At 40.7% G+C, this 12,424-nt stretch overlaps 1 protein-coding gene across 1 annotated transcript in view; it reads right to left on the reverse strand.

The window, feature by feature from the left end:
• Window positions 1–12,424, reverse strand: part of LOC117993703 (cGMP-specific 3',5'-cyclic phosphodiesterase-like) — a 74,886-nt gene that overhangs the window by 8,461 nt on the left and 54,001 nt on the right. Inside the window, exons 6-16 of the mRNA XM_034981515.2 lie at window positions 12,261–12,379; window positions 9,169–9,434; window positions 8,496–8,678; window positions 7,172–7,348; window positions 6,616–6,741; window positions 6,007–6,124; window positions 5,130–5,221; window positions 4,032–4,355; window positions 2,615–2,768; window positions 1,552–1,711; window positions 983–1,203 (exon numbers count right to left, since the gene is read on the reverse strand). Of these exons, the coding sequence (XP_034837406.1) occupies window positions 983–1,203; window positions 1,552–1,711; window positions 2,615–2,768; window positions 4,032–4,355; window positions 5,130–5,221; window positions 6,007–6,124; window positions 6,616–6,741; window positions 7,172–7,348; window positions 8,496–8,678; window positions 9,169–9,434; window positions 12,261–12,379 (1,940 nt within the window). The remainder of the gene's footprint in view (window positions 1–982; window positions 1,204–1,551; window positions 1,712–2,614; window positions 2,769–4,031; window positions 4,356–5,129; window positions 5,222–6,006; window positions 6,125–6,615; window positions 6,742–7,171; window positions 7,349–8,495; window positions 8,679–9,168; window positions 9,435–12,260; window positions 12,380–12,424) is intronic.

Here is a 12,424-nt window from a genome sequence, read left to right on the forward strand (position 1 = left end):
TTATCACCGTGGCCACTTTTTTTTGTTTGCCAAAATGTATTTGTACGTGAGTATTTGGCAAACAACGTGAAGTGTAGAAGGAATGACATTTCACAAGTAAGAAAATCTGCGGGGGGCACGCTAGTTGCAAATCTGGACATATCTGTGGATTACACGTAGCTTTCTCTATTCCTCATTGTGAATAATAATTATAATAATGTATTAATAATGTGATAATAATATTAAATAAGTGCATCGACTGCTTTGAAGCATTACTGTTTTTATTTCTTCCAAAATAACGCGACACGCTACGCATATATCTCAACTCTGTCGAACAATATACAGGTTTCGACATTGAAACTGAAAGTTTAGATGGCGTTTATCTCCATAAATATAAAGTTTTTTTAATAGCTTACTCCCGCGACTTCGTCCGCGAGGACCACACAAATTCCGAACCCCTATTTTACCCCATTAGGGGTTGAATTTTCAAAAATACTTTCTAAGCGAATGTCTACGTCATAATAGCTATCTGCATACCTTTCAGTCTGATCCGTCCAGTACCTAGTTTGAGCTGCTCATTGAAAGACCAGTCAGTCAGTCAGCTTTTCCTTTTATACTTATATGTATGTATATAGATTATAGAAAACATTACATGAGAGTGGGACTGTAATGGAATAAGCCCATTTATTGGATCATCTTTTTTTTCCAATGCTAGATTATTATAAGTCTGCATACTGACACTAGACGACCCTAATAGGTAGCACTCATACAAAAGGATCATAGTAGAGCAATTGACAGAAAGTAACTTACAATAAGCAGCCTAGATGGCGCCACAGGTGTGTATCTTCAAACACACTAATCCAGCCTGAATCGCGCTAACGATGTGTTAACCTCGGAAGACTAATACTTCAATAGACAACTTCCATGATGCAAGCAATACCCGTTTGGAGGAAGATCTTTCTATGGTTACGGTCAAGGTAGTAAAGCAATAGGTAGTACAAACCTGTGAACTCCTCTATGGGTTTGTCGATGGTGTCATGGTCGATCCACGTCAGCCCCATCTCCACCTTCTCCGCGAGGTCCTGCCAGCGCTGCCTGTTGTCCATCGTGCCAGTGTACAGCGGCTGGATCCAGGGGAAGGTGTCTGACAGCACTTTGTACAGCGGCAGGCAGATCATGTCTATGAAGCCTACTTGCATCTGAGGTAGCTCGTCTTTTTTCTCCCTGAAATTTTTTAAGCGTTAGGGCTATTTTACGGCCGTGGTAGTCTATTTTTATGCCAAGACAACATCGTGCTGTCATAAAAATCATCGTCGTCAACTGATAGAAGTCCACTGCTGGGACACTCCTGGGTCTTCTCTTTCATAGAGACTTCCACACACCACAGTCTTGCGCCGTCCAGCCAGAGCCGCGGCTCACTGCACCTCGTCACTGTAACTCGTTTGATGCTGTCTGTCCACCTAATGGAGGGTTTTCCAAGAGAACGCCTACCATTATAGGATTAATGGAAAGGGGTCACGACCCTCAGCAATGAGAAATACGACTCTAAAGAAGAAGACGTTCAAAAATTACCTGTCCATCATAGCAATGGGTTGCTGGTTAAGTTGCAACTTCTCCAAGTCTCCCTGGTCGAAGAACTCGTCAGCAACTAGTTTGGCGATCTTATGCTGTACCTCCCATGGTTTTGCTATCGCTGACACGTCGCATGCTGTCATCATCATGCCGCAAAGCACTGAAAATACCAAATAGTGTTTAAATTCTAGTATTTGTTGTTCAAGTACAAGATGTATGATATTATACACAAGTTTTAGTTTCTAATATGTTGCTGTTTTTGACATATAGCGTTGGCGACATGACGCACTCTGCAGTGGTTTTATAAAACGGGCATGGCTACACCAACCTCTCGGTTATATAGGCCGCCCGAATCGCAGGAGAGCCCCCCGGTACTAGCTCTTGGCGCAGAAGCGCCTTCTTGACTCCCTACAAATTATTTATCTCTGTCCCTGTCCCTTGAGATTTGCTCCCCTTTCTGGGACAGACGTTCACAAATACGCAGAGCCCCACGTGCCCCGCCATTTGGATCCTCTCAAGCACATACTGGCTCTTGGCGTGTTACCCAAAAGCGCCTTCTTGACTCCCTACAAATTATTTATCTCTGTCCGTCCCTTGAGATTTGCTCCCCTTTCTGGGACAGACGTTCACAAATACGCAGATCCCGCGTGTCCCACGATTCGGATACTCTCTAAAGCACATACTCAAGAACTTCCTACGGTATAAAACGGAAGTAGGTATAAAACGGAAGAGGTTACAAATCGGAAGTAGGTATAAAACGGAAGTAGGTATAAAACGGAAGTAGGTATAAAACGGAAGTAGGTATAAAAGGAATATAGAGGTGATCGTCACATAAACCATAATCATCATCATCTCATTACTGAGAACGGGTCTCCTCTCTGACTTAGAAAAGGTTAGGCGTCTCCACCCTAACCAAGTACGACTGGCAGACTTCACACACCTTTGAACACAACATGGAAAATTCTCAGGCATGCTGGTTTCCATACATTCATTCAACTGTGAAATGCAAAAACCCCTAGGTACTGTCGAACTTACTTTTGTTAGTTTAAAACTGTAAACTTACATTCTTTCTTTTCCCGACTTTGCCAGTCGAACTCGCCGTTTTCAACTAACTCTAGGAACTTTGATTTCTTCTTGAAGTACATAGCGAGGTCCGTTGATAGTATTGCCGTTTCCACTACACGCATTACGTTCCTATAATCACATGGTGATAAGGCCTGCAAAAAAGTGATTTTTACCGGATATTAATTTTACACACGCTTTACGAAGTAGGTAGGTCGTAAAATTAGCATCTTTTGGGAAAAGCAAAGAAGGGCCACAATCTACTTTCTCCAAGTTTTTCTAAAATTAAAAAATGGCGTACCTATTAATACATGTTTTTTTAAATACCTCTTTCACTCACTAACAGACTCATCAAAACCTATAGCCCAAACCCTTGAATCTAAAACCTGAAATTTTTTACAGAAGACCCCTTTATGACAATGTGTTTACATAATAATTAAGGTCTCCACCATGTTTTATTGCTTGCTTGGTAGATGGCTTTTCCTGCGTTAGTTGGAGGGCGGGCAATCCATATCGCGTGTTGCACCACAAAGATTTGTGTGTTTCAGCGGATTAGGTATAGCAAATTGAGCTTATGGTAACTAGAATTTTTAAACTAATTAGGTATGGCAAATTAAGCTTCGGCCGTGGCTAATTATCCCCCTACCGGCAAAGCCGTGCCGCAATTTAGCGTTCCGGTACGATGTCGTGTTGAAACCAAAAGGGCATGGGTTTAATAAAAACTGCCATATCCCTGTCAGGTTAGCCTGCTTCCATCTTAAATTGCATCGTCACTTACCGCCAGGTGAGATTGCAGTCAAGAGCTAACATGTGTCTAAATTAAAAAAAAATCTTTTTAAACTAAGCTGTGATAGCATAGTGTTTAAGACGTCCGTCTCTTAATCAAAGGTCAAGAGTTCGATCCCGGGCACACACCTCTTACAACTTTTCAGAGTTATGTGCGTTTTAATTATTTAAATATCACTTGCTTTAACGGTGAAGGACAACATCGTGAAGAAACCTGCATGCCTGAGAGTTCACCATAACATTCTCAAAGGTGTGTGAAGTCAGCCAATCCTTGGCCAGCGTGGTAGACTATGGCCATAACCCTTCTCGATCTGAGAGGAGATGCGTGCTGTGTGGCGAGCCGATCATGGGTTGATCATGATGATAATGATGATGACGATAATGATGATAATGGGTTCCTTTTATATCATGGATAACCGCAAAGTAAGGGCGCATTCCCATTCTGTCGTGATGATAAATAATCGCGCAGTTTACAGCGCCATAGCTTGTATATTTGAATAAAGGTGTTCACATACGACGGCACGATAACTGTCGTGCACGAGTCTTTTCTAACAACGATACTACCCTAAATTACGGTGACGACATACTTAGTAGGAACTCGCCGCAATGCCTGCTTCTATGCTTGATCTTACCTGAAAAATATTATTGCTTTCGCTGTTCAAAATCATGACGCACTGATCAAAATGGTGATGTTCCATCGTCGACGTCGAATACAAAATCGCCAGAGGACTCTCCGTCTTCGTCTGAAACGCGTTGTTAGTCCCTCTATGGTCTAGATCGTGGCATAGACAAGCGACCAGCAGACCTAGGATCTCCAGATCGGACATGAACCGCTCCATTTTGCCCGTCTTCAGCATCGCGAACATGGTTTGAGCTACGTTAAGAGCGTGCCTCCAGTTGTGGTATTTGACTGGACGGTAGTTCTTCTTTACGCTTAGTATCCACCGGCAGAGGACCTGCGAAAATGCAACAAATCTAAATATATAAAGGGAAAAGGTCACTGACTGACTGACTGACTGATCTATCAATGCACAGCTCAAACTACCGGACGGATCGGGCTGAAATTTCGCATGCAGATAGCTATTATGACGTAGGCATCCGCTAAGAAAGGATTTTTGAAAATTCAATCCCTAAGGGGATGAAACAGGGGTTTGAAATTTGTGTAGTCCACGCGGACGAAGTTGCGAGCATAAGCTAGTAAGAGTATAAAATCAAGGTTAGTATGAGAGTTAGATCTTACCAACGTTAATAAATTTTATTATTGTATACTTTATTATTTTCATTTTATTATTATTATTTTTAACAATTGTACATTTGTATTTGTATTTACTTTTATGTATGTCCAAATGGGTTCAAGTTGCCTAAATAAATGACTATTTTATTATTATTATTATTATTATTATTAATAGAATTAGAGCGTCTAAACGTCAAAGTAAAATGGACTTTAAGAACCTTGTATTAAAGCATAATATCTTCCATACATTACAGTCAGCGCTCCAAGGGCGTTTTTGTTTTTGCACTGATTTGTATGGTGTACAGAATAAAAGTACATTTATTCATTCATTCATTCATCGTCATTTTAATATTAGGTATTACCTACTAGCTGATGCCCGCAACTTCATCCGCGTGACAACTCTTTAATTTTCCGGGATCAAAAGTAGCCTATGTCACTCTCCAGATCTTTAACTGTATCCATGCAAAAAATCACACCATCATATCATCATACTCACATCGTAAGGTATGTGAAACTTTTCGACTAGGTTGCATTGTAGAAACATACGTAGCGTCGCTCTGCACGTATCTTCATCAGATAGATCGAAATCTAAAACCAATAAAATTTATTAGTTACTACATAATTAATTTTTTACTAAAGTACCTGTGAAAAAGGACTGTCTCGACTAAACACGTGAGTAAAGCCGGTGTGTGATATATGTATAATGGATCCGAACCAATGGTAGATGCATCCGACTATTCGAAAGTACTTGTAAAAGTTTATTCGAATAAAAGATTTTTATTTTATTTAATTATTTATTTAATCACTTACGATAGCTTAAACACGAATTACTACTTGACTGTTCAAAAGGACTAGAACCCAGAGCCGTAAAGCCAGAAAAATCTTTCTTAACGACTACATATGCTGGCCGTAGACCAATGAATACCTAAAGCTGGCTAATAGTCAAGCGTGGCGTGTGGAAGTCCCTACAAGAGACTTATGTCCAGCAGTGGACGTCTATCGGTTGATGATGATGATGATGAATAGTCAAGCTGTATCTGGTTATATTTCGAGGGTAGGTAGTAAGCTGCTGATAGAAGCTGTGATAGCGTAGTGGTTAGGACGTCACCCTCATTATACGAGAGGTCGGGGGCTCTAACTTTTCGAAGTTATGTGCATTTTAATAAATTAAATATCACTTGGTTTAACGGTGAAGTTAAACATCGTGAGGAAACTGCATATCTCAGAGTTCTACATAATCAAAGGTGTGTGAAGTCTGCCAATCCGCACATGGCCAGCGTGGTGGACTATGGCCAAACCGTTCTCATTCTGAGAGGAGATCCGTGCTCAGTAGTGAGCCGGCGATAGGTTGATCAGGGTGAGGTAGTTCTTACCATGAAATTGGAAGCTATAAAGATTGTAGATCTCTGCCGAGGGGATGACATCTTGGCACAATTTGCTGGTATCTTCGGTAGATGCCGTCGCATGGTAGGAGAGGCATTCTAGCGCTACCTGATAACAAAAATTAAGATTACAATTCTCGGCTTATTATTTACTAGATGATGCCCGCGACTTCGTCCGCGTGGATTTAGGTTTCCAAAAATCTCGTTGGAACCCTTTGATTTTCCGAGATAAAAATTAGCCTATGTCCCCCGGGATGCAAGCTATCTTTGTACCAAATTTCGCCAAAATCGGTTGAACGGATGGGCCGTGAAAAGCTAGCAGATAGACAGACAGACTTTCGCATTTATAATATTAAGTAAGGAAGTATGGATATGGATTAGTATTAGAGTAAGTATTTCCTATAGATAAGTTAAGGGCACGGTGTAATCCTCTATGAGCGCTAACTTGCCAACAAACTGCACTGCCATTTGTCGATATGTAAATTGTAGTAAGTACTTGTTAGTGAGATTTGTTACTTTGAGAAAACTTTTTTGACTTTGACTTTTGAAAGGGACTGCCTTATTGCACTGATTTTTGCAGCTTAAATAAAAGCCAGTTACCTTTTGCTTCGCCATCAGCTTGCAAGCGTTTTCGTACATCTGTGTGTTATGGATGCCGAGCCCGCAGAATATGGCGAACGCCTCGAATATTGAGATGTCCCCGTCAGTAAATTGCGATCCGTTTTCCTGAAATCAAATTCTGTGTCTGGTGGGAGGCTTCGGCCGTGGCTAGTTACCACCCTACCGGCAAAGCCGTGCCGCCAAGCGATTTAGCGTTCCGGTACGATGCCGTGTAGAAACCAAAGGGACATGGGTTTAATAAAAACTGCCATACCCCTTCCAGGTTAGCCCGCTCCATCTTAGACTGCATCATCACTTACCACCAAGTGAGATTGCAGTTAAGGGCTAACTTGTATCTGAATTGAAAAAAACATAAGTAATTGTACGTTAAGTTTGAAGTAGTCCGTAAAAAATTTTTCCTCACGCGCCATTTTAATTCTATGGGTCAACTGTCGCGGGCTGATTGGCTGAGATGTTTTCGCGCCATTCAAAAGTAAGATTTCTGCGCAAGTATATCGACGTAACAGATAAAAGTAGTAGTACTTACTGTACGTACCTTGTTGATCAGCTGTGCCACGCCAATAACATCCTTATTCGCATTGACAATGGGCATACACAGCATTGTCCTGACATTGATTGCGTCGTCTGTCGTAATATCCGCTATCACCATGCCGTTTTCCCGTCGCCATTCATCCACGTCTGATATGTTTAGTGCTTTGTTTGATTGGGCCACCTAGAATAAAATATAATCCTAATTAATTTTTTAAATGAAATATAATCTTAAATATAGAGACATAGCCTCATTTGGTGACAGAAGGGATGTCTCATTTTTGCGCAACGGATCTGCCTGGCTGTCCAGCACGGAAATGCAGCCAGTATTCTCGGCACCATTCCACGCTGATATGATTTGCATAGTAATTAGATAAGGTAGATAGCGTGTGAAATCGCGTGGGGGCGGGTGGAGGTAACGTGGGTATCTCGCTGCGACGTCCGCCCGGCCTTCGCATCAACTTACCGCAAGCGCAATACACGCCAGTGTGGACTTGATGTCGTGTCGCGGTGTTAGCGTCGTCCTCGAATGCTTGATGTTGGCGCCCAACTCAAAGAGCGTGTGAAACCGCGTGGGGGCGGGTGGAGATAACGCGGGTATCTCGCTACGACGTCCGCCCGGCCTTCGCATCAACTTACCGCAAGCGCAATACACGCCAGTGTGGACTTGATGTCGTGTCGCGGTGTTAGCGTCGTCCTCGAATGCTTGATGTTGGCGCCCAACTCAAAGAGCGTGTGAAACCGCGTGGGGGCGGGTGGAGATAACGCGGGTATCTCGCTACGACGTCCGCCCGGCCTTCGCATCAACTTACCGCAAGCGCAATACACGCCAGTGTGGACTTGATGTCGTGTCGCGGTGTTAGCGTCGTCCTCGAATGCTTGATGTTGGCGCCCAACTCAAAGAGCGTGTGAAACTGCGTGGGGGCGGGTGGAGGTAACGCGGGTATCTCGCTACGACGTCCGCCCGGCCTTCGCATCAACTTACCGCAAGCGCAATACACGCCAGTGTGGACTTGATGTCGTGTCGCGGTGTTAGCGTCGTCCTCGAATGCTTGATGTTGGCGCCCAACTCAAAGAGCGTGTGAAACTGCGTGGGGGCGGGTGGAGGTAACGCGGGTATCTCGCTACGACGTCCGCCCGGCCTTCGCATCAACTTACCGCAAGCGCAATACACGCCAGTGTGGACTTGATGTCGTGTCGCGGTGTTAGCGTCGTCCTCGAATGCTTGATGTTGGCGCCCAACTCAAAGAGCGTGTGAAACTGCGTGGGGGCGGGTGGAGGTAACGCGGGTATCTCGCTACGACGTCCGCCCGGCCTTCGCATCAACTTACCGCAAGCGCAATACACGCCAGTGTGGACTTGATGTCGTGTCGCGGTGTTAGCGTCGTCCTCGAATGCTTGATGTTGGCGCCCAACTCAAAGAGCGTGTGAAACCGCGTGGGGGCGGGTGGAGGTAACGCGGGTATCTCGCTGCGACGTCCGCCCGGCCTTTGCACTATTCGTTCTAGATGACTCTGTAAAAAAAATAACCAAAAATCTTTAAAAATAGAAATAAAATTATGAAACAACACCTTTATTACGTATCTAAATATATAAAATGAAAAACGACTGACTGACTGACTGACTGATCTATTAACGCACAGCTTTAACCACTGGACGGATCGGGCTGAAATTTGGCATGCAGATAGCTATTATGACTTAAACATCCGCTAAGAAAGGATTTTTGAAAATTCAACCTCTAAGGGGGTAAAATGATGGTTTGTAATTTGTTGTTTGTTGTGGAATTATTTAATAGTATTTTATTGCTACCTAATCACCTAAAAATAGAATTAAATCTATGTACCTATTAAAAATTAATAAGGTAAAAGATCCGCCAAAGATCCGCTAAAAAAGTAATGGATACGGATACGGATTTTTATTTTCCCGCTGATATCCGCGGATACGGATACGGATATCCGGAACATCACTAATAAATACTAGGAGTTCAGATTGAGGTAAACTTACCGATTCGCAATGATCCGTATCCAAAATAAAAACTGCACATCGCTCACACTTCAGCAGTTCCCTCGCCTCAGTCATGATCTTCGTCACTAAACATTCCAGGTTACTCTGCTCCTCAAATATACTCCTCGCTAAAGCGAGGAGGATCTGGTTTCTCTTGTACTCCAGAACTGAGGACTCGAAGAGCTGAGCATTCTGGATGCCGATGCCACAGAATGTGAGGTACCGTCGGAATACTTCCACGTCGCGCGGGGAAAATTCTTTGGAGTCTGAAAATAAATTATAAACTCTGATCTCTAAAAATGTTTGCGGGGGGGGGGGGGGGGGGGGGGGGTTAACTTAAAAACTTGCGATACAAAATCACAGACAAAGGAACCCTTATATAGGATCACTTTGTTGTCTGTCTGTCGTGTCAATCAGGAAAACCAGGGTACTTCTCGTAGACCTAGAATCATAAAATTTTGCAGGTAGGTAGGTTTTATAGCATAGTGAATTTGTGGTTATATCACAAAATAAATGTGTTCATGCAAAACTAAGTACCTAGTACTTATTTTCAATTTTCAAAGTAAGATAACTATACCAAGTGAGTATCATAATGAAAGGGCTTTCTTTACCTGTTCATTCTAAAACAGATTTTTATTATTTTTTATGCAAAGATTCTTTTAATTTCTAATATTTTTTGATTTATCGTGCAAAATGTCGAAAGGTACGACTGTAGACCCTCGGTGCGCGAGTCAAAAAGAGTAATTTATTACCTATTTTGAATAAATCAATTGACTTTGACCGGTTTCCTTTAATCACCACTTGTTTTAGTCTTGGACGATCTAACCTAAGGACGCGCCTCGCATGATTATTCCCCTCTGTCAATAGTAATGGATTTTTAATCCACTGCGTTTATAAACACTGTTTGCGGAATCGATTTTGTCATTGTCAGAATCGTTTTCGATGTGTGACGACGTCTTACACGCTGGGTGAAAAATGCCTGTTTGTGCCGTTAGTGAGTGCAAGAACAAATCAAACACATCAAATTTACAAAAAGATGGAATTTCATTTCATAAGTAAGTATTTTTGGTGTAATAAACGCTTTCTATAAATTAAATTACATAAATTATTATAATAAAATAACAATCGAGAACTTTACCGATTCAGTAATTGAGTACGTAATAATTCGGTAGAAACGAGTCACACTTCTCACGAGACTATATTTTGTTTTTTCTAAACAATTGCAACCCTCGTTATATACAAATTAGGTTAAAATTTGAATACGCGTGAACAGCATGAAATTACGTAGTAGTAAAAATAACACTAGTCTCGTGGGAAGTGCGGTATACTAAAGACGGAGAGCCAGCGCCCAAAAAACTGTTTGAATTTACTAAGGCTAATTTTTTGCGCATACTGACCAGCTCTGTCCCCATATTCTGCTGACTAACCATTACAACTTTTATTTATATGCAATATACAAGTTATATAACAATTTTCAGCCTTAGTAAATTCATTTTATTACCTCGCAGGTACGACACCTTTGATAGCGCACCTGAGTCACTGTTCTCAGGTTCACTTGACTGACCGCAGTATGTTTGTGTACGCAACCATTCTAATGAACTATAAAAAAATTAGCCTTAGTAAATTCAAACAGTATTTTGGGCCCTGGCTCTCCGTCTATAGTATACCGCACTCCCCACGAGACTATTGTGTTATTTTTACCAAATTTTTCAGTATTAGATTTAATTGCATAGGACATAAGGTTCGATTTTTAAGAATCATGTGATAGTGATTGCGGTTCGATTATCGATATCGATGAAAACATTTTCTTTATTATTAACGACTAAATTACCGTCTTCAAGTCAAGTAAAGAATAGTTATTATTAATTACCACAATTTTTTCGCTACCTATACTTGTAATAAAACTGGTCGATTTCTGTGATTTCACGTACCTACTTAATACATTTAAAAAAATATTAAAGCAACGCAATTTTAGTGATAGGCGAGAAACGGGGTAGGGTGTCTCTGAACTGGGTAATTTGTAGCTAAAAGGTGTACCTTTCTCAAGGATGAGGATTAGGTAATAATTTATCATAATCGTTTTATTTTTACAGATTTCGATATTTTTACAGAGAGAATCGCCAAGAATATACATAACATTAACCTAATGGTAAATAATGACGTGTTAAAAATAGAAGAGGCCACCGTGTGTGTTTACTAATTTATTTTCATAGTGTCATATTTATGTCTTATGGAATTTTGCTGTGGGGTAAAAGCGGCAGGTATTGAGAAAATTTTTGCATTGCTAATTTGTAAGGGCAATACGTGTAATATTTAATAACTTACATTTAATTTTTTTGGACAAAGAGTACACCATATTGGAATTACCATGTAAACCCAATGTGCAATAAATAAATGATTGATTGGAAAGAAAAAAACATTTTATTGATTGATATACCTACTAATTATGTTTGGTAGGTTTTTGCGCGGTCAGGTTTATTTTGTATTATATAATAATATAAGTCATTAATAAGCACATTTTCACTATCGAAATTTTAAATGAAAATTTCGTTATATAAAAAAATACAAAAGATTAAAAATGATATAAAATTAGTAAAAAAGTATGTGCATATTTTTTAAATAAATATTTTTCTTATTTTTACGTTGCATTATTAGTTTTTGGGATAATTACCTATTAAGTGAGGTGAATGTATGCAAGAATACGCTACGCTGACCAAACACTGGTTTTAAGTAATTAAATACGAGTAATAAATTCTTACTTCTACTTTTGTTTCTGAAAAACTATCGATATATTTTAAAATATCGATACGGTAGCATCGCAAATCAATTTGACTGTCTTACACTCGTAATGTCTTTGTATGTTGATGTATATAACTTATTAGTGTGCGTAAAATGTAGTAGTGTTGAAGATTTAGATATGTGTGTGTTAATAATGACACAAAACTTTGTTGAGTCAGTGTGTCAAGTTGTCTATGTAGTGTTTCCTCGTCCCGCACCAAAAGTGACAGAAATTTTTATTCGTAATATTAGGCGCGTTACAAGTCCATAGGTTAGATCGTCCAAGGTTTTAGTAGATAGAAAACAAAACATACCATCAGTTTTGTTGATAATCTGTGCAACTCCAACCACATCCCCCTCGTAGTTGCAAATCGGCATACATAGTATTAGCTCTGTTTTGTATCCTGTTCGCGCGTCTATTTCACTGTTAAACCTGAAAAAGACATACAAAATACGACTGTAGTACCGGAACCCTCGG

This window comes from Maniola hyperantus, chromosome 24 (assembly GCF_902806685.2).
Source record: "Maniola hyperantus chromosome 24, iAphHyp1.2, whole genome shotgun sequence".
Taxonomy (NCBI): domain Eukaryota; kingdom Metazoa; phylum Arthropoda; class Insecta; order Lepidoptera; family Nymphalidae; genus Maniola; species Maniola hyperantus.